Source organism: Saccharomyces paradoxus, chromosome XIII (assembly GCF_002079055.1).
Source record: "Saccharomyces paradoxus chromosome XIII, complete sequence".
Classification (NCBI taxonomy): Eukaryota; Fungi; Ascomycota; class Saccharomycetes; order Saccharomycetales; family Saccharomycetaceae; genus Saccharomyces; species Saccharomyces paradoxus.
In genome coordinates, this window is record NC_047499.1 from 253,235 (window position 1) to 271,499 (window position 18,265).

At 36.5% G+C, this 18,265-nt stretch overlaps 9 protein-coding genes across 9 annotated transcripts; 7 read left to right on the plus strand and 2 right to left on the minus strand.

The window, feature by feature from the left end:
• Window positions 1–1,074: 1,074 nt before the first annotated feature.
• TRM12 (tRNA(Phe) (4-demethylwyosine(37)-C(7)) aminocarboxypropyltransferase) lies at window positions 1,075–2,448 on the plus strand (the record flags this gene model as incomplete). The annotated part of the gene is made up of 1 exon (XM_033912418.1): window positions 1,075–2,448. The coding sequence occupies one exon, from the start codon at window positions 1,075–1,077 to the stop codon at window positions 2,446–2,448; it is 1,374 nt and encodes a 457-aa protein (XP_033768309.1).
• A 101-nt stretch (window positions 2,449–2,549) lies between these two features.
• On the minus strand, window positions 2,550–3,530 carry GLO1 (lactoylglutathione lyase GLO1; the record flags this gene model as incomplete). The annotated part of the gene is made up of 1 exon (XM_033912419.1): window positions 2,550–3,530. The coding sequence occupies one exon, from the start codon at window positions 3,528–3,530 to the stop codon at window positions 2,550–2,552; it is 981 nt and encodes a 326-aa protein (XP_033768310.1).
• Window positions 3,531–4,311: 781 nt separating this feature from the next.
• On the plus strand, window positions 4,312–7,584 carry VRL1 (Vrl1p; the record flags this gene model as incomplete). Its single annotated transcript, XM_033912420.1, has 1 exon — window positions 4,312–7,584. The coding sequence occupies one exon, from the start codon at window positions 4,312–4,314 to the stop codon at window positions 7,582–7,584; it is 3,273 nt and encodes a 1,090-aa protein (XP_033768311.1).
• A 419-nt stretch (window positions 7,585–8,003) lies between these two features.
• On the plus strand, window positions 8,004–8,630 carry YPT7 (Rab family GTPase YPT7; the record flags this gene model as incomplete). The annotated part of the gene is made up of 1 exon (XM_033912421.1): window positions 8,004–8,630. The coding sequence occupies one exon, from the start codon at window positions 8,004–8,006 to the stop codon at window positions 8,628–8,630; it is 627 nt and encodes a 208-aa protein (XP_033768312.1).
• A 1,291-nt stretch (window positions 8,631–9,921) lies between these two features.
• Window positions 9,922–12,039, minus strand: CDC5 (polo kinase CDC5; the record flags this gene model as incomplete). The annotated part of the gene is made up of 1 exon (XM_033912422.1): window positions 9,922–12,039. One exon carries the CDS (start codon window positions 12,037–12,039, stop codon window positions 9,922–9,924), a length of 2,118 nt encoding a protein of 705 aa, XP_033768313.1.
• Window positions 12,040–13,098: 1,059 nt separating this feature from the next.
• MIX17 (Mix17p) lies at window positions 13,099–13,563 on the plus strand (the record flags this gene model as incomplete). The annotated part of the gene is made up of 1 exon (XM_033912423.1): window positions 13,099–13,563. The coding sequence occupies one exon, from the start codon at window positions 13,099–13,101 to the stop codon at window positions 13,561–13,563; it is 465 nt and encodes a 154-aa protein (XP_033768314.1).
• Window positions 13,564–14,017: 454 nt separating this feature from the next.
• On the plus strand, window positions 14,018–14,611 carry AIM34 (Aim34p; the record flags this gene model as incomplete). Its single annotated transcript, XM_033912424.1, has 1 exon — window positions 14,018–14,611. The coding sequence occupies one exon, from the start codon at window positions 14,018–14,020 to the stop codon at window positions 14,609–14,611; it is 594 nt and encodes a 197-aa protein (XP_033768315.1).
• Window positions 14,612–14,910: 299 nt separating this feature from the next.
• MVP1 (Mvp1p) lies at window positions 14,911–16,446 on the plus strand (the record flags this gene model as incomplete). The annotated part of the gene is made up of 1 exon (XM_033912425.1): window positions 14,911–16,446. The coding sequence occupies one exon, from the start codon at window positions 14,911–14,913 to the stop codon at window positions 16,444–16,446; it is 1,536 nt and encodes a 511-aa protein (XP_033768316.1).
• A 522-nt stretch (window positions 16,447–16,968) lies between these two features.
• TAF4 (Taf4p) lies at window positions 16,969–18,141 on the plus strand (the record flags this gene model as incomplete). The annotated part of the gene is made up of 1 exon (XM_033912426.1): window positions 16,969–18,141. One exon carries the CDS (start codon window positions 16,969–16,971, stop codon window positions 18,139–18,141), a length of 1,173 nt encoding a protein of 390 aa, XP_033768317.1.
• Between the last annotated feature and the right edge of the window lie 124 nt (window positions 18,142–18,265).

Here is an 18,265-nt window from a genome sequence, read left to right on the forward strand (position 1 = left end):
ATTGACAAACAGTCATCCAATCTAATGCAAGCTGAAATGCGAGGATTGATAATGTAATAGGATAATGAATGACAACCTATAAAAGGAAAGAAGATAAAATAATAACACTATGTAGAACTATCGATTCCCTTTTGTGGATTCCTATATCCTCGAGGAGAACTTCTAGTATATTCTGTATACCTAATATTATAGCCTTTACCAACAATGGAATCCCAACAATTATCCAGTATTCACCAAATCCTCAGTAGAGTAGCAAAGTAGGATCCAAACCGTCATTAAACTTAAGGGAAGCCGATGTGCGTTAGTAATACTTTAGGATCAACCGAATAAAAAATATTTAGTGAAATACCCAAAAGCAGAATTGATATTGTGTGAAGTTGTTTGCTTCCTCTTTATGGATACTGTCGATTGGAGGGATTTGCTGGCAATTTGGGATTTCATTATTTGATAGGTAATATTATTTAGTATGCGAACATAATAGAAGTTCTCTCCGAGGATTTAGGAATTAACAAAAGGAAATCGATAATCCTAGACCATAATAATGTTATCCTTGTTCATTCTTTTTATTTGTTGTCATTCATTATCTTATTACATTATCAATCCTTGCTTTCAGCTTCCATTAAGTTTGGCGATTGTTCATCATTTATTTCATCTTGTAACACTGTATATGTTAATGTCCAGTAATATAAATACTAGTCAATAGATGATAGTTGATTTTCATTCCAACAAGTGCCTACATCTACGACAAGTTTTAGGATAACTTTTATGGTCATATTATCATGTGCGACATAGATTAATTTACAGGGATCTTCACTAAATTTAACTGGCTCATATTTTTCATATATGTCAATGTCATTTGTCATCGAAGGACGATCTACAATCTACATTCTTATACTAAAAGGATATAGTTGATATAGACATTTTACCTAGTCTCATTACGAAAAGGATTTTGTTGCCTGGTTTTCTTCGCATTTTTTTTCCGGATTTTTCAGGTGATGAGATAGAACTGCAGGATTCCACAATAATGATTCATATAATTTATAGATAACGTTAGCGCGAACAACTGGGGGAACCATGCCAGTAGAATTTGTAGTTAGTGAGGCAAAATTGTTGAAAACTATTAAAGTTAAGTTGGAAAATGATGGCCTTTTCGTCACACCTATCTATTCCAATAATGATGGGAAAGTTATAAAGTCTTCCATTGAGAACCTCGATCATCCATTGGCTATCGAAATTAACAGTATAGCAGGCGTTAAAGCTCGTTTTCATAGAAGTGATAACTGGGAACATAGTGGAGGACGTTTGAAACACCAAAGCAACAGTATTATGGAATTTACAAAAGGCTTTTTAAAAGAGCATGCATTTGGTAATGATAAGATATTTTTATCTCGTCTACTAGATCATTTACCTCTAAAATACACAATATATCCACCAGTTGTACTATTTAATAATTCTACCGTGAGATCTTTTAATCATTCAGTCTGGCAAAAAGCATTCCAACTGAAACTCGTCGATCCAAATGAGTATTACAGTGAGCTATTATGTTTTCTTTCTCCCAGAAATTCAGGTGAAAACACAATTCATCATCCTAACGATCGACTGCTCACTCATCTAGCTATAAACAATCCTATCACAGAGACAGATATATTGCGAAGACCATTCAATATCCAACCGTTATATGGGAAATTAATCAATGACGGTGTTTTAGATGATAATGATACCTCGTTATGGGAAACCCCCGGTCAAGGACAACTGAATTCGAGCATATGGTGTAAGGTCATACAGAATGGTGTGACACAAATTTGGTCTCCAGTTTTTACCATGTTTAGTAGAGGAAATATTAGGGAGAAGAAAAGAATTTTGGCTACTTTTCCAGATATTTGCAATAACGATGTGGTCGATTTATATGCAGGAATAGGTTATTTCACTTTTAGCTACTTAACAAAGGGCGCCAGGACCCTTTTTGCATTTGAACTAAACCCTTGGAGTGTAGAAGGATTAAAGCGCGGCTTAAAGGCAAACGGATTTGATAAAGCCGGGAACTGTCATGTTTTCCAAGAATCTAATGAAATGTGTGTTCAAAGGGTTACTGAATTCTTATCTCAGAACCCAGGATTTCAGTTACGTATTAGGCATATTAACTTGGGTCTCCTGCCTTCAAGTAGGCAAGGGTGGCCATTGGCCATCAAATTGATCTACCTACAGGGAGCTTCTTTGGAGAAAGTGACAATGCATATACACGAAAATGTACACATAGATGCAATCGAGGATGGAAGTTTCGAAAGAAGTGTCATAGCAGAACTGGAAACTATTAATGAGTCAATCGCACCAATTAAAAACCGTGACATCAAACCACAGTTTGCGAACTCTGGGCTTGAACGTATAAAGACTTTTGCACCGGATATTTGGCATGTATGCTTTGATGTCGACGTTGTGGTAAATACTTAAAAATATAAAATAATAAATAATAATTAGTTTGTCAAAAGTTTAGAAGAATGGCCATTATTGTAAAATATTAACTTTTCTCTAACTCTTTTTGTTTAAACTTTTTAGACAACTAAACCATGTGGGACGACTTCGATGGAATAACCGTCGGGATCCTTCAAAAAGGCTATATTCTTCATTTTGCCTTGGTTGAATTTAGGAGACCATTGGATCTTATCGCCGTATTTGGTTTCAATTTCTTTACAGAGGGCGCCAGCTTCATCACAACTTATGCAGATGTGACCATAACCTTGGGGCTCTGAGTTACCGTTATGGTATTGAAAGTTGGGATCATCCTCCGTTCCCCAATTATGAGTTAGTTCCAACACACTTTCACATGAAAAAACGCTGTCTGTCTTTGGAACGCCATAACCTAGAAAGTATAATGTAAATTTTGCACTTTCATGCTCACTGGTTCTTAATAATTTCATGCCCAACACATTTTGGTAGAACTCTAAAGATCTCGTTGGGTTCTTAATACGGATCATGGTATGATTGAACCTGTTGCCAATTGGGCCCTTTGGGTATTCCTGGCCCTCTCTAGAATATGTAATCAACTCAATCCAGTATCCATCGGGGTCCAAAGCAAAGGCAATGTCCTTCTGTCTTCCGTCAGAAAGTCTCTTCTTGAACTTGACACCTTGAGATTCTAACTCTTCGCAAGTTTTATTGATATCGGATACAGAAAAACAGATGTGCCCAAACCCGCGATAGGGTTCCTCATTTCCATTGTTGATCTTGTAGTCCGGGTTTTTTTCAGTACCCCAATTGTGGGTTAGTTCTAAGATACCATGTGCGCTGAAAACATCAGGCTCTCCATCCTTGTTTTTAGAGATGTCGTCTTTTGGGAAGCTCAAAAAGTACAAGCTAAACTTCGCTTCTTCAAAATCTTTTCTGCTCAGCAGCTTCATACCGAAGTGTTCGGTATAGAACTTAACGGTCCTTGCTGGATCCTTGACTCTTAAACATGTATGATTGAGCAAAAGGGTTGGATCATTCGAAGCTTTTTCAATCTTGATTGGAAAATAGGTATTATTAGTGGACATTGCCGGTTTGTTCCTGGTTCTGTATCCAGGGTGAAAAGTCTACAGGAGTTGTAGAAATATTAATTCCGGTTTTTTTTGTCTCCCCCTTTATAAATGTCACTCACCAGATAGAAATACGGGATATCAACTGCTACGACAGAAAGCCATTCCACTGTTGAGGCAAACTAGCCATGACGCAGTTTTAGGATCCCTTTGATGACTAGGTATCCAGGCGTACTACTTGGCCATAGCGCCCCTTGTTTATCAGTGCCCAGATCATACGTGGTATATGCAGTGCGCAATGGATGAAAAATGAGACAGCATACTAAAGAATAAAGGGTTAGGAATCTTCGGGATTTACAGAGTTCTCCCTGGCTCAAGAACTTAATTATCTTCCTGTAACGAAAACTAAATTATGGTATCTACTGTGCACTCAAATGCAAAGTTTTAACCACCCTTTCCTTTACAATTAATTTTTATGTTTTGTGATAAAGAGATAACTTGTCTTGCCTTCACTGTTCAATTCTCGTTTCCCCAGACTAAGCTTTATTTTGTTTGGGAATTCTATATATATCGATATATTGAACAGTATATATACACGTGATAACTTGGCCAACACCTAGATAAATATATATATATCTACGTATGCATAATATCACTAAGTAGGCTTCATATGGCAAAAGGTTTTCCTCGTTCAATTTTGCCGCTGCCCGAAAATTTTGGCTGTTGCGATTTATAACTAAAGGGACCATATTATTGTAAATTCCTCAACGGAAGACCTATGGCTTAGCTAGGGTTGACAATGTCAGTTTACCATCTACCCACACTGTTGAATCCGCTAATTAACGCTATATTTAACTGCCCTGAACCGGAAAGATCTCCATTGAAAAAGCTTCTTGCTAATTTAAAAACCCGTAAGTTTATCCTCCTAGCACCTCCTTCAGAATACCTTTTGAATTACCACGATGTCAAGACCAAATCGCCGTTACATGATCTTTGTTATAATGCTGAGTTTATTAACTCTTACATATTGCTAATGACTGAGAATTCTTACATAAACACGAATTCACGAGACAGTCATTATGAAACGTTGGACGGTAAGACCGTTGTTATTCAGTGGAAAAATAATGTCATTCATGCCTTAAATGGATTTCATATAAAGCGAAGATTGAAGATTTTAGATATAAAGATATTACCTAACTTTAATGACTACTTTGAAGGCGCAACTGATTTTATCATATTATTCATAGATCAACCTTTAAATTGCGAATTTGTGCCTAACGACTATTTACAATGTTTTCATAGTTATGAGAAAATACCAAAAAATGCACATGCTATGCCAAATCTGCCGATAGACATTTGCCAACAAGAAAGATCATCATTTGAGAATATATTACATATTCATCCCACCCAATTAACACAGCTGGGCCAGATGTTTTCGAATTATAGAACGCTTGCACCTAGTGATGATCCGTCTAAGGAAATTTTTGAAAGCATGGTTCAACAAGCATTTGATGGAATGAAATCCGATTCACTTTTCAAGAAATTTTCTAACCTTTACGATCTTATACACGACTATTGTGAGCTGAATCTTTACGATGATATTTGGTCTAGGCTTACTACACATTTCAAAGGCCATGAAGTGGACAGCGAAAAATATAAATATTTTTCAGTGAACCAATTATTAGCAGATTTTTACTCAAAAGATTATAGAGAATTCAGATTGAACGACATTATTCTTATTGAAAAACGCGTCCATCTAGCGTCCAAACATTTTCAAAAGCTGGCTTTAACCCATTCATACGCCGAGAAATCTAGAATATTGGTTGAAACTCTGCAGAAATTATCGGGCACCACCGAAATGGATTCGCATCAACGAGATCTACCAGATGAATTGAATAATTTGACAATGGATGCGGACACTTTAATCAGCCTTTTTGTGCTTGTTGTTTGCAGAAGTGATCAGAGGCATCTTAAAAGCCACCTTTATTATTTGCAAAATTTTTCGAATAACTCCTCTTCTACAAAATTCGGAATTTTAGGGTATGCTGTATCCACACTGGAAGCTGTGGTTTGTTATTTCGAAGATTTCAGCAAAAATACTGGCAGCATGGCGAAACCTAACGTACTATGTGAAAAAACTAAAAATTTACTGGATAAGTTGTCCTGTGAAAACTCCACAAATGAATTAGAAGATCTGGAAACATACAAGGATATTTTGCTGTACAGAAATGAGCAAGGACAATCCATTCTATCTATATGTATAACCAACAATAAAAACTGCATTTTATTAGATATTCTTTCTGAATATGAAAACATTTTTCCAATAGAAGACCTCTTAGATGACGAAGCTATTGATGGTTCTACGCTACTTATAGAATCAATTAAAGCAGGAAACTTAGAAGCTGCGAAAATACTCATAAGGATCATGATGTTTAATTGCACTGAAGAAGAGCTGATTTCGTATATCAATAAAACGGATAAATATGCACGTACTGTAGCCCATTATCTAACATATGAAATGGATATACTTAAAAGCATCGGAAACTATGTTGATTGGAAACGAAAAAATTCTAGTGGGCAAACGCCTTTATTTTCTATTTTTAGAAGTTATGACCAACCGAATTATGAAGAGATGGTGAAGACAGCATTTGATATCGCAAATACTTGGTATCGAAAGCACAACAGTTTGTTTGACTATTTAGATCATACAGACAATAAAGGTAATAGCTTGTTGCATGTTTTGAAAACAAACGTTTCAATCCTTTTGCAACTAACTAAACTAGATATCAATGGGGAAAATTATAAGGGGTTGACACCATTGATGGTATATGTTAAGTACAAAAGACTAAGCAATATTGACGCCATCACGAAAGACCGTCGACTAATATTAGAAAAGGTCCAAAAGTCAACTTTTTTTACTTGTTTCGATTATGCAAAAGATCACTCGGTATTAAGCAAGATAGGAGAAAGGGGAGTCAAGGATTCACTTTTTGGATTGATATACTTTCATTCTTTGCGATATCATAACTTAAATGCTACAACGAATGTAACATTCGTTTCAAGTACAGAGAAACCTTTCGCCACTACTGTTATTAATATGAAAACAATTCAAGGCTTGCTACGCTCAATTCTGAAAGATAATCCGTTCACCTTTTTGCCACTAAATACCTACATCGATGAAATATCGCATTTAAACCGTTCTGATTTAACAATAGTCGGGAAAACAGATGTCGTATCGCTACTTCACCAATTAACTAACTGTTTCAACGTGCTTCTGTTCTTGAAAAAAATTCCGGAAAATTTGTTCACGGATGAGGCTTCTATCTTATATTGGATGCGCATAAACACTTCCAAAAGAAATCAGAAACCTTCAAGAAAAGATAATCCAAAAACAATGGAACCGGAAGAAATTAATATGATACAAAGCTTTTTACGTTTTAATTTCGATGAGATTTCGTCATTTAAGGCAAGCTTGAATATTTTAAGGAAGGTCTTAATATTTATTAGTTTAAAAGCCAATGATTTTGAAGACGCTTATGACGGTCTTAACGAAATGGGTAAAAAATTAGCTAATAGCAAAGCGGCCAGTGCATTTACAGGAATTATAACAAATAATAATATGTTCAGTGACTTATCACTAGCAGAGTTATTAGAGAACGTGCGTTTCCTAGAACAGTGTACTATCCAGCTATCTGACTTCGTCCAGATAATTTTATTTGATAAAATCCCAAACTGGTGGAAACATTATGGTGAGTTCTTAGCCGTTAATAAAAACTATCGGAAGGCTTTTCCTAGTATTGTTAAACCAAAGAGCACGACGGATACCTCTAGCCATGTCCCACTTGGCGGTTTTATTGAAACGAAGCGTGAGCAATCGGAGCAAAGATTGGCGGTTCAAATAAAGGCCTCTTCAAAAATGCTCAAAGAACTTGGAAGCGAAATTTTCGTAGCTCACGAAAAATTAGCCGAAGAGTTAAGCAATTATATGGAGTTTAGAAAGGCATGTTTGGATCAACGTAGTATTATAGCATTTGCTACAACCAACATTAGCGTTCTTCAAGAATGTATTTGAGAGTGATAAACATAGCGACATTTTACCTTCTTCTCACTCGTTTTATAGATTTTTTTTGCCTAATAGTAAGCAATTGGGAGTTTGAAAGAAATATAATTAAATATTTTATACGGTAAACTCTGCCCCCCATATTCAAGACGAATGGCAGCCAGTTTACTCTATCTGTCTGATGGCGCTATTATGATTTGAAATAACCACGCAATTCAAGGTGCGGGTAACAGTTGCATCTCGCGGATTAACTTTTCGCTTTTTGACCTACTGAAGAGGAAGTTCCTTTTGTTAATCTGTACCTTTATCTTCAAAGCAGTCGTTATAATAGGACTGCATTGGGAATCACCAACAAACAAGAGGAACAAGCTTATCCATTCCACCTATCATCCGTTTAGAAACCCCTTCTGATATCAAGATCTGAATAAGTGATGTCTTCTAGAAAAAAGAATATTCTGAAAGTAATCATCTTAGGTGACTCTGGTGTTGGGAAGACCTCCTTGATGCACCGTTATGTCAACGATAAGTATTCTCAACAATATAAAGCAACAATTGGAGCTGACTTTTTAACGAAAGAAGTGACGGTCGACGGTGATAAAGTTGCCACCATGCAAGTTTGGGATACTGCTGGACAGGAACGTTTCCAATCATTGGGTGTTGCTTTCTATAGAGGTGCAGATTGCTGCGTTTTGGTCTACGATGTGACCAATGCTAGTTCTTTTGAGAATATTAAGTCTTGGCGAGATGAATTTCTAGTGCATGCCAACGTAAACTCGCCGGAAACATTTCCATTTGTTATACTGGGAAATAAAATTGATGCCGAAGAATCCAAAAAAATTGTATCAGAAAAGTCTGCTCAAGAGCTTGCTAAGTCATTAGGCGACATTCCTTTGTTTCTAACAAGTGCCAAAAACGCCATAAACGTTGATACCGCATTTGAGGAAATTGCAAGAAGTGCTTTACAACAGAATCAAGCCGATACAGAAGCTTTTGAAGATGACTATAACGATGCCATCAATATTCGCCTAGATGGAGAGAATAATTCTTGTAGCTGTTGAACTGTGTGCTATTAGATTGTGCCTTCTACTATGTATCCTTTATAGCGTATCATTAGAAACTAATTAATATAAAAAACTACTATATTTGCGGAGTGGATAATCCTCTCAACGCAGGGGTCTTGAAAGAAATCTGCACTACCAGACCTATTGATGAGCCAGTCAATGAACATGGCCGGTAAATGAAGCACTTCATTATACCTGTAATTATACAATTCAACAAATATTTTAGAATATCACATGATATAAAGAAAAATCTTTTTCTATTTTTATTTATTTTTTTATAAATATTTTTATAATTTTTGTTTAAATATATATCTAAATATTTAAATGTATATGATTTCCGAACTTTACATATAACTTTATTGTTAGTAAAAATATTTTTTTCGCCGAATGTTTATTTGTATCTCAAATTGCCTTTAAAAAAACTAAATTTGTATTGGGAGTAGGAATTGGCTGCAATTAAATAAAGTTGTATATAGTGTATATCAAAATTTTGTAAAGAAAAACATGAAATGTACTGCAACCTGTCTTCTTGCAACGACTTTTCTGAAAGAAATTATTTGTGCAATTGTTGATAAGGGAACTGTGGCTACATTAGTCACTATTTGCTTTACTATGTCAGCATACCTATCTCTCAACAAAAAAGCTAGATGCACCATTAACATCAATATGGACTAGGATATTTTGGATTATAACCAAATGACAAGCAATGAGCAAATAATTACTCGTAGTGCCATTCCCAACCTTATCGATAACATGTCGAATATGAAGTGAGTAAATCAGTTTTTGATAGAATACTTAAAATTGGGAACGCATTGATGTACCAAATAATAGCCCTTTTAAGTTTGAGCTTTTCTCTCTTCCATTAGCAACTGTACAAAGGTTTCAGAAGAAACCTATCTTCAGAACAATATTTTTTGAAGAAGTCTCGTATTTTTAAGTAAGGAATAGCTCAAGAAAAGTGATAGGTCACATCGCTTTATATATACATTTTGAAGGTGGTTTTACGGCACCTATTGATAGATATGACTCTTGAATCGCAGCCAGCTAAAAAAGCTCCGTATATGTGAATGTGAACTATTGATAAGGAAGAACCAACATGAAAGATGTTTGTTCATTTCGCACCTTTAGAAAAAGGGTATTAATGCTAGGGGTAAATATTATATATTATCTTCATTAAGGACAAGACCATTTTTTATACTAGTTATTAATGGGGCCCAATCAATGGACTGGTAATTTCGGATTCGTATTCGTACTCGTATTCTTTTTTTTTTTCTACTTCAATATCGGTTTAATCTACGGTGACGATTGTAGACTTCTGCTTTAAACCTTCCTTTATCAATGTTAATTTCTCTCTGAAATTGCTTTCCGGATATCCTGGAATCTCACCATATTTTAGCACCTCAACTAAGGGATATGTAGTGCTTTCATGCGAGGGAGAGATGTAGGTCACTAATTTACCTCCATCAGAGATTGCCATTTTATGATGATCTTTAAAATTGAACTGGAAGGTACCATCACTAAGTTCAAACATAACAAATGGTTTATACCTTGTGTACCTTCTCAAAAAGACGTCATCCTTATGATATTCTTCTCTACCAAACGTAGATACTCGACTTAAATTAGCCTTCATGTATTTGGCAAAAAAATCGACTACTTCTAAATGTCTACTTAGCTCTCGTGGTTTTTCACTCAATAAATAATGACTTGCTACCCAACCTTCCCTATCGTCATAACTGATATACCAAAACTCCTCTGCATCCGCCAATCGGAGAACGGTGGTCCCGTTATTAAATAAGACACCAATATCTTCTGTTGATAACTGATAGGAAAATCCATGTTTGTTTGAGTAGTCAACCCACTTGGTAACTATCATTGGATGTTTAATTTTGGGCAATCTTGATTTCGGAAGACCTCCCATTTTATACTGAGCTTCTGCCTCTACAATGCCATTCAAAGTAAGATGACACTCACTGGCTAGTATTCTCAAAGAGATTTCTGATTTAATGACATTGGTCGATGTAGCTATTAATTCTTTTCTCAGAACAGCCTGTTGTGCTCTGCGTATCCTTGCTTCACGAGCCAGATCATTTAACCTTCTTTGCGCTTCTATATCAACAACCTCCTTATATTTTTGTTTCGTCCCGCCAGGGGATAAGGAATGAGGTAAGAATGGTCTGTTTTGCTGGTACTCTTCTAGTTTATCAATACTGGATTTAATTGAGGAAATATAATCCTTCTTTTGACGCTGGATTTTATCGCTGCTCATGCTTTCTAATAGTAGAGATTTTTCCATGCAATCTTTGAAGTTAACCAGTGATTGCTCTTCAGGAATATTCTCGAAATTTGGTGCTTCTGACATGACTGTTGAAGGAATAGATGGTGGAAAAGTCCCCCGAAACCATACATAATCCATAATTTCTGCCAAAGAGGGTCTTTCTATTGGATCTAAAGATAAGATATCTCTTATTAGAATTTTACCTTCATCTGAAATTGGTTTATCTTTTGGAAACGAAAAATCACGACATTTGATTCTTTCATAAATGGTGTTTACATCTCTTGCTTGAAAGGGTGGTTTGCCAATCAGCAAAGCGTAAAGCATAACACCTAATGACCAAATATCTACCTCAAAGGAATGTCCAGAATGTTTACCCATCAGCACTTCAGGTGCAATATAGTTAGGTGTCCCGCATATGGTATACTTACGTTCACTTTCATTTGCCAAAACGGCTGCTAGACCAAAATCACCAATCTTTAAATTATAATTTGAATCGAAGAAGATATTACCAAGTTTTAGATCTCTATGTATAACTCTTCTTGAATGCATATATTTAATTGCACCACATATTTGAGTGGTGAAAAACCTAACTTCTGGTTCTGTTAAAACTTTTCTTCTTTTTAATAATTCCATTAATGAACCGTTGGGGCATATTTCTAACAAGATATAGACATTGCTGTCATCTTCAAAACAATCAATAAATTGAACGATATTTGGATGGGCCATACTTTTATGAATTTGAATTTCTGACAACAACTTTTTTCTTGTCTTTTCTGATTTTATCGAGGCTTTAGCAACTGTTTTGGCAGCAAAAATCTCACCTGAATCATCCTTAATTTGGAAACAACGAGCAAATCCGCCTTCACCTAAAAAATGACCTCTGTGGTAGTCTTTACCTCTTGTTTTAATTAATGAAGGTGGTGTTTTACACAGAGCTGATAACTTTTCCCTTTTCTTTTTTTGAGCTGGCTGGTGGTGATGGTCATTATTCGGATCTAATCTCTTTGTTTGCTTAAAGTGGTTTTCTTTGCCTACGAGGTCTGCAGTATTTCCCTTTATTGGGGTATGAACTAACTTGGAACGGGTATTCAATTGCTTATCGTTGATAGCTTTAAGAGGACCCAACGACATCTTTATTCGACTTGATCTTGCTTTGTTCTTTCTTTCCCACGGCTATATTTTTTATTTTTTATGAATAACAAATGTAACGGTTATCGATAAAAGAAAGAGAATATATATAGAAAAGATGTAAAAGCTAATGTTTTTGTGTACAAAAAAATAGTATCCTGCTCAATTATGCAACCTTGGTTATGCAGTTCAGCTTTTTTGTCTTTTCTTTTTTAAGTTTTCTTGCAAGTTAATGTAGTATATGCCACAAAATTGAAGAAATGAAAAATAGGAAAAAAAAAAGAACAGAATTAGGATTTGACACAAAGGCTTATTGTTCTTTGAAACCGCCACTTAAATTCGATTTGCTTTACCTATGACGCTATATGTATTCTATACAAGAGTGTAGTAGCACAAGAAACTGTTCAAGACATGCCTTGTTTCAAAGGATATACATTCAAAGATCATCCCAGGTTCTCGAGATATTTATTCGTTCTATATTTTGAAATTTCTTTATTGGGTTTGTTTTGTTTTGACCCATTTAGGTAATACCCTTTTGACAGCGAAAAAATCCAAAAGTTGTCTTCCGGGTGACATACAATAAGACTCCAACCGGACAATAAAATAATGATTAGGGTAATAATATGTGCGTGAAATTCTTCCCCAGTCACATACACAGCCGCTAAGAGGAAAGGATAGCTTGATCGGCCGATTTCGCAAACGCCCTCACTTTTCACTGCTTTTTTAACGCTAGCAATAACATTGACGTGCAAAATGTGTTGGTGCTCTCGCGTCGATTCCTTCTTCATTTATCATCAAAGATAACAGCAATCTCACTCATCTGAAGAGGTAATAATTGGACGACTTCATTTTCCGAGTTTCGGCTATGCCATGTACTCTTTTACGACAAACGCCACCTTGAGCAAGGTATAAAAGAAAAGCGCTTTTTCATTTCACCGCAATCTCCGCGACCTATATAAGCCAATCACTCGTACACTTTGTTACCACCCAGAAGAAGGATTAAATATTCCAACAAGGAACAGAACAAAGAAAAACAAACTACAAGAAACAAAATATCAAATCATGGCGCGTTCAAGAGGATCATCAAGACCTATATCTAGGTCGAGACCTACTCAGACAAGGTCTGCTTCTACCATGGCGGCTCCAGTTCATCCGCAGCAACAACCAAATGCCTATTCACATCCTCCAGCCGCAGGTACCCAGACAAGACAACCAGGTATGTTTGCGCAGATGGCTTCCACTGCTGCAGGTGTTGCCGTTGGTAGTACCATTGGTCACACCTTAGGTGCAGGCATCACAGGTATGTTTTCTGGATCCGGGTCTGACTCCGCTCCCGTTGAGCAACAGCAGCAAAATATGGCCAACGTTTCCGGCCAGACCCAAACGGACCAGCAGATGGGAAGAACCTGTGAATTAGACGCAAGGAACTTTACACGCTGTTTGGACGAAAATAACGGCAACTTCCAAATATGTGATTATTACCTGCAGCAACTAAAAGCCTGCCAAGAGGCTGCACGTCAATACTAAGTTTAAAGGCCAAAAATTTAGAAAATATTCACCAGGTCACACATTCCGAAAACAATATTATTTAAACCATGTCATTTAACCGTTCTTTTTTTGGAGGTTTTCACAGAATTTGCGTACGCCACGAGGAAACAAGAAGAAAAAAAAGATGCAGAGGATTAAGGACTAAATTCCTTATATATATAGATATTCATTTGTTCAATGTGTATGTAAATAACTTTTATAAACCGAATCATCCAATTTTATTGACTTCTTAATCATCGACACTCCCCACCAGGTGGTGTGGCTGAGGTTTATGATGAAATCCTCAACAGGGAAGGGTAACGTAATCTCTTCGAAGGGTTTGTTTATTTACTTTATTTAAGCTCTTCTTCAAAAGGCTCTATGATTCGCATGTTTCTCAAGAAAACACCAACCGCAGCAGAATTAACCAAGTTAAGGTTCTGAAGGAAGACATATGTTATTTTCTCTATTGGGTAGGGTTGCTTCGCGACAATCCTCCGGCATACGGATGATTAGACCAGGAAGATCTGTGTATTTACCGTTTACCTTACTACTCAAAAAGTTCGACGCTTCCAAGATAAGCGTACACAGGTATGTACATAGTACCCAAACGAAGAGTCACTTGACCTTTTTATTGAAAAATAATGATATAACACCTTTTCAAAAATTTACAGTTAGAATACTCAAGGAGCAGTGCAAAACAAGAGGGTTGAAATTATCAGGTCGCAAGTCGGAGCTGTTACAAAGGCTTATCACGTACGACTCCGCTTCACATAAGAAAAGTAGTGTGAAGGTAGATGAACTCAGAAAAAGCTCATTAATAAATGAACCAATCAAACTTACTGAGAAATTACTTAGTGATAAAATCCCTCAAACCATTGAAAAGAAGCATTATTCGGTGCAAAAATCACCTAATATTGAAACTCCCGGCGAAGTTCATTCACACTTACAACCAAGGGATAGAACATTCTTAGTTGGATTTTTTTTGTTATCGTGTCTTTGGTGGAACCTCGAACCTCAGGAATCTAAACCTATCATTGATCATTAGCAATATAACTCTAACGCTGTAATTAATTGAACTGTATATTCTTTCATAATTTATTAAGACACTTTTTGCTTTTATCTTCACTCTCAATACGTGTTGTTGATCCAGATCATCTCATTATTGCCGTCATTTTCGGTTAAAGTAGGCGCTGTTGCGAAACATGCCAGAAAAAAAAGTGAGGAAGGAAAGTACTATGAAAACAGGGTGAACGCCACTACTTTTCATCCTATTAATAGAAGAGATAACAATAAAAGCAATCTAATTTGAATTCTATAAAACACCACTAAGGCGAAAAAAAAGTAATGGACAATTATGAAGACAGTGACCCCTGGAATGCCAGTTCTAATGCGTGGACTAAGGATGATGATCCCGTTGTTTCGACCACCAATAGTGAACCTAGTCTCAACGGGATCACCAGTGAGTTCAATGCTTTGAATTTTTCAACACCTCTGGACACAAACGAGGAGGATACTGGCTTTTTACCGGCCAATGATGTGCTTGAAGAAAGTATTTGGGATGATAATAGAAACCGTCTTAGTGGAAGTGGCACGCAGCGAACTTCCAATATAACGACCAATGAAACCGTTGCAGGCAAGAATGATGCTAAAAGTCGGAACACAGGAGAAACTGAAGCCGACATATTTGATTGGACCAATAATATTAGAAAAACATATAGACCTCTAGATGCCGACATTATCATCATTGAAGAGATACCTGAAAGAGAGGGTTTACTTTTTAAGCACGCGAACTATTTGGTGAAACATCTTATTGCTCTACCAAGTACTTCTCCTTCTGAAGAACGTACTGTCGTAAGAAGATATTCTGATTTCTTATGGTTAAGAGAAATTCTGTTGAAAAGGTATCCTTTTAGAATGATCCCTGAGCTACCTCCCAAAAGAATTGGATCCCAAAACGCAGATCAGCTTTTTTTGAAGAAAAGAAGAATAGGGTTATCCAGATTTATCAATTTGGTAATGAAACACCCTAAATTAAGTGATGATGATTTAGTGTTAACATTTTTAACCGTACGCACTGACCTAACAAGTTGGAGAAAGCAAGCAACCTATGACACTTCAAACGAGTTTACTGATAAAAAGATATCACAAGAATTTATGACAATGTGGAAAAAAGAGTTTGCGGAACAATGGAACCAGGCCGCATCTTGCATTGACACATCGATGGAGCTATGGTACAGAATCACGCTTCTTTTAGAAAGACATGAAAAAAGAATTATGCAAATGGTCCACGAAAGAAATTTTTTTGAAACGCTAGTGGATAACTTCAGTGAAGTAACCCCAAAACTATATCCGGTACAACAAAGTGATACCATATTGGACATTAATAACAACTTCAGTATAATCAAAAAACACCTAGAAACTACGAGTAGCATCTGCAAACAAGAAACAGAAGAAATATCGGGAGCGCTATCTCCTAAATTCAAAATTTTCACGGATATCCTGCTGTCTTTGAGAGGTTTATTTGAAAGATACAAAATTATGGCTGCAAATAACGTAGTTCAATTACAAAGACATGTCGAATTGAATAAAGAGAAATTGGAATCAATGAAAGGGAAGCCAGACGTCAGTGGAGCAGAGTACGACAGGATAAAAAAAATCATACAGAAGGATAGAAGAAGCATAATAGAGCAATCAAATAGGGCTTGGTTAATCAGACAGTGTATTTTGGAGGAATTTACGATCTTTCAAGAAACCCAATTTTTAATAACACGTGCCTTTCAGGATTGGGCGAAATTGAACTCTAATTATGCTGGCCTCAAACTGAATGAGTGGGAAAAGCTGATTACAAGCATTATGGATATGCCGATTTCTCGCGAGTAAATACTATGGAGTAAAGACTAACCATTTCATTTTCGTATTTTACTTTTTACTTACTTCAACAATAGGGAAGTATTTCCAACAGATGTAATTATTGTAATAAACAAAAAAATAAGTAGATAGAGTAAAAATATGTACCATTATGAATTGTTATTTATTTGCTTTTCCTTTAAAGCGCAGTGCCTCGAGCCCAATTCGGATACTATAGATCCTAAGATTGGTTTCTATTTAAAAGGCAACAACAAGCTTTCGATAATTTGAATGACATAGCCGTATTACATGCTTGAGGCTTGAGTAGCGGTGCCCGTTGAAAATAATCTCTCCCCAGCATATTATATTCGTCACGAACGATCTAAATTTGAAAAAGTAAATGAGCTGAACATCAATAAGTAAAGTGTGATCCATGTGGCAGCTCAGATGAGAGTCTTCTGACCAAAATATCGTATAGCCTCGCTTGCGCTCGTGATCTAACAAGTGCTTTTATCCATTTGTAGTGCACATATTGTTTTTTGGCTTCATTACATAATGGCAAATTCGCCGAAAAGAACATCTGATGGCACTGGAGTGTCAGCGTCGAACACACCCAAATATCAACATACTGTACCAGAAACGAAACCAGCATTTAATTTATCACCAGTCAAATCTAATGATTTACCACATAGCCTTCCGTCACCTACTCAGATAAAATCAACTACAGGTGTATCTGCAACTCACAACAATCTAGCAGGTAGAACGGATGATTCTTCTCTTCCTAAAAATGTGGCACCCACAACTAATTTGAGAAGTGAAAGCAATAGAGATACAAATAATATGTTTTCTGGCCCTGCTGGGCTAGCTCTACCAAAGAAGGATGATAAAAAGAAAAACAAGGGTACAGGTAAAGCAGATTCTAAGGATGGTACAGGTAAAGCATCTACCTTCTCAGGACATAATGCACAGCAACAATCTGATCCAAACAAAATGCAGGATGTCCTTTTTTCTGCCGGTATCGATGTCAGGGAAGAGGAGGCCCTCTTGAATTCATCCATTAATGCCTCCAAATCCCAAGTTCAAACAAATAACGTTAAGGTTCCTAACCATTTGCCATTCCTTCATCCTGAACAGGTTTCTAATTATATGAGAAAAGTCGGAAAAGAGCAAAACTTCAACCTGACTCCTACGAAAAATCCTGAAATTTTAGACATGATGTCAAGTGCCTGCGAAAACTATATGAGAGATATCCTAACAAATGCTATTGTCATCTCCCGACATAGAAGAAAAGCGGTTAAGATAAATTCTGGCAGAAGAAGTGAGGTTTCTACAGCTTTAAGAGCCATTGCGCTAATTCAAAAAAAGGAAGAAGAAAGGCGTGTAAAAAAAAGAATTGCGTTGGGACTCGAGAAGGAAGATTATGAAAATAAGATTGATTCCGAAGAGACGTTACACAGAGCATCGAACGTTACGGCCGGGCTAAGAGCAGGTAGTAAAAAACAATATGGTTGGCTAACTTCATCAGTAAATAAACCGACGTCCCTGGGAGCAAAATCTTCAGGCAAGGTCGCCTCCGACATCACGGCTAGAGGAGAAAGTGGGCTGAAGTTTAGAGAAGCTAGAGAGGAGCCTGGCATAGTAATGAGGGATTTACTCTTTGCTCTCGAAAATAGGCGCAACGGTGTCCAGACCATTATTTCAAAGGGCTATGCCAAGATCAGAGATTAATTTCCCATCTTTTATGTTGTTTATAATAATTAAAGGTATAGTGTTCTAAATAAACTCGGAATAAGATTGATGAAAAGAAAGGATAAAATTAGGGTGGGGGACGCTAATCTAGGCGTCGCCGTGC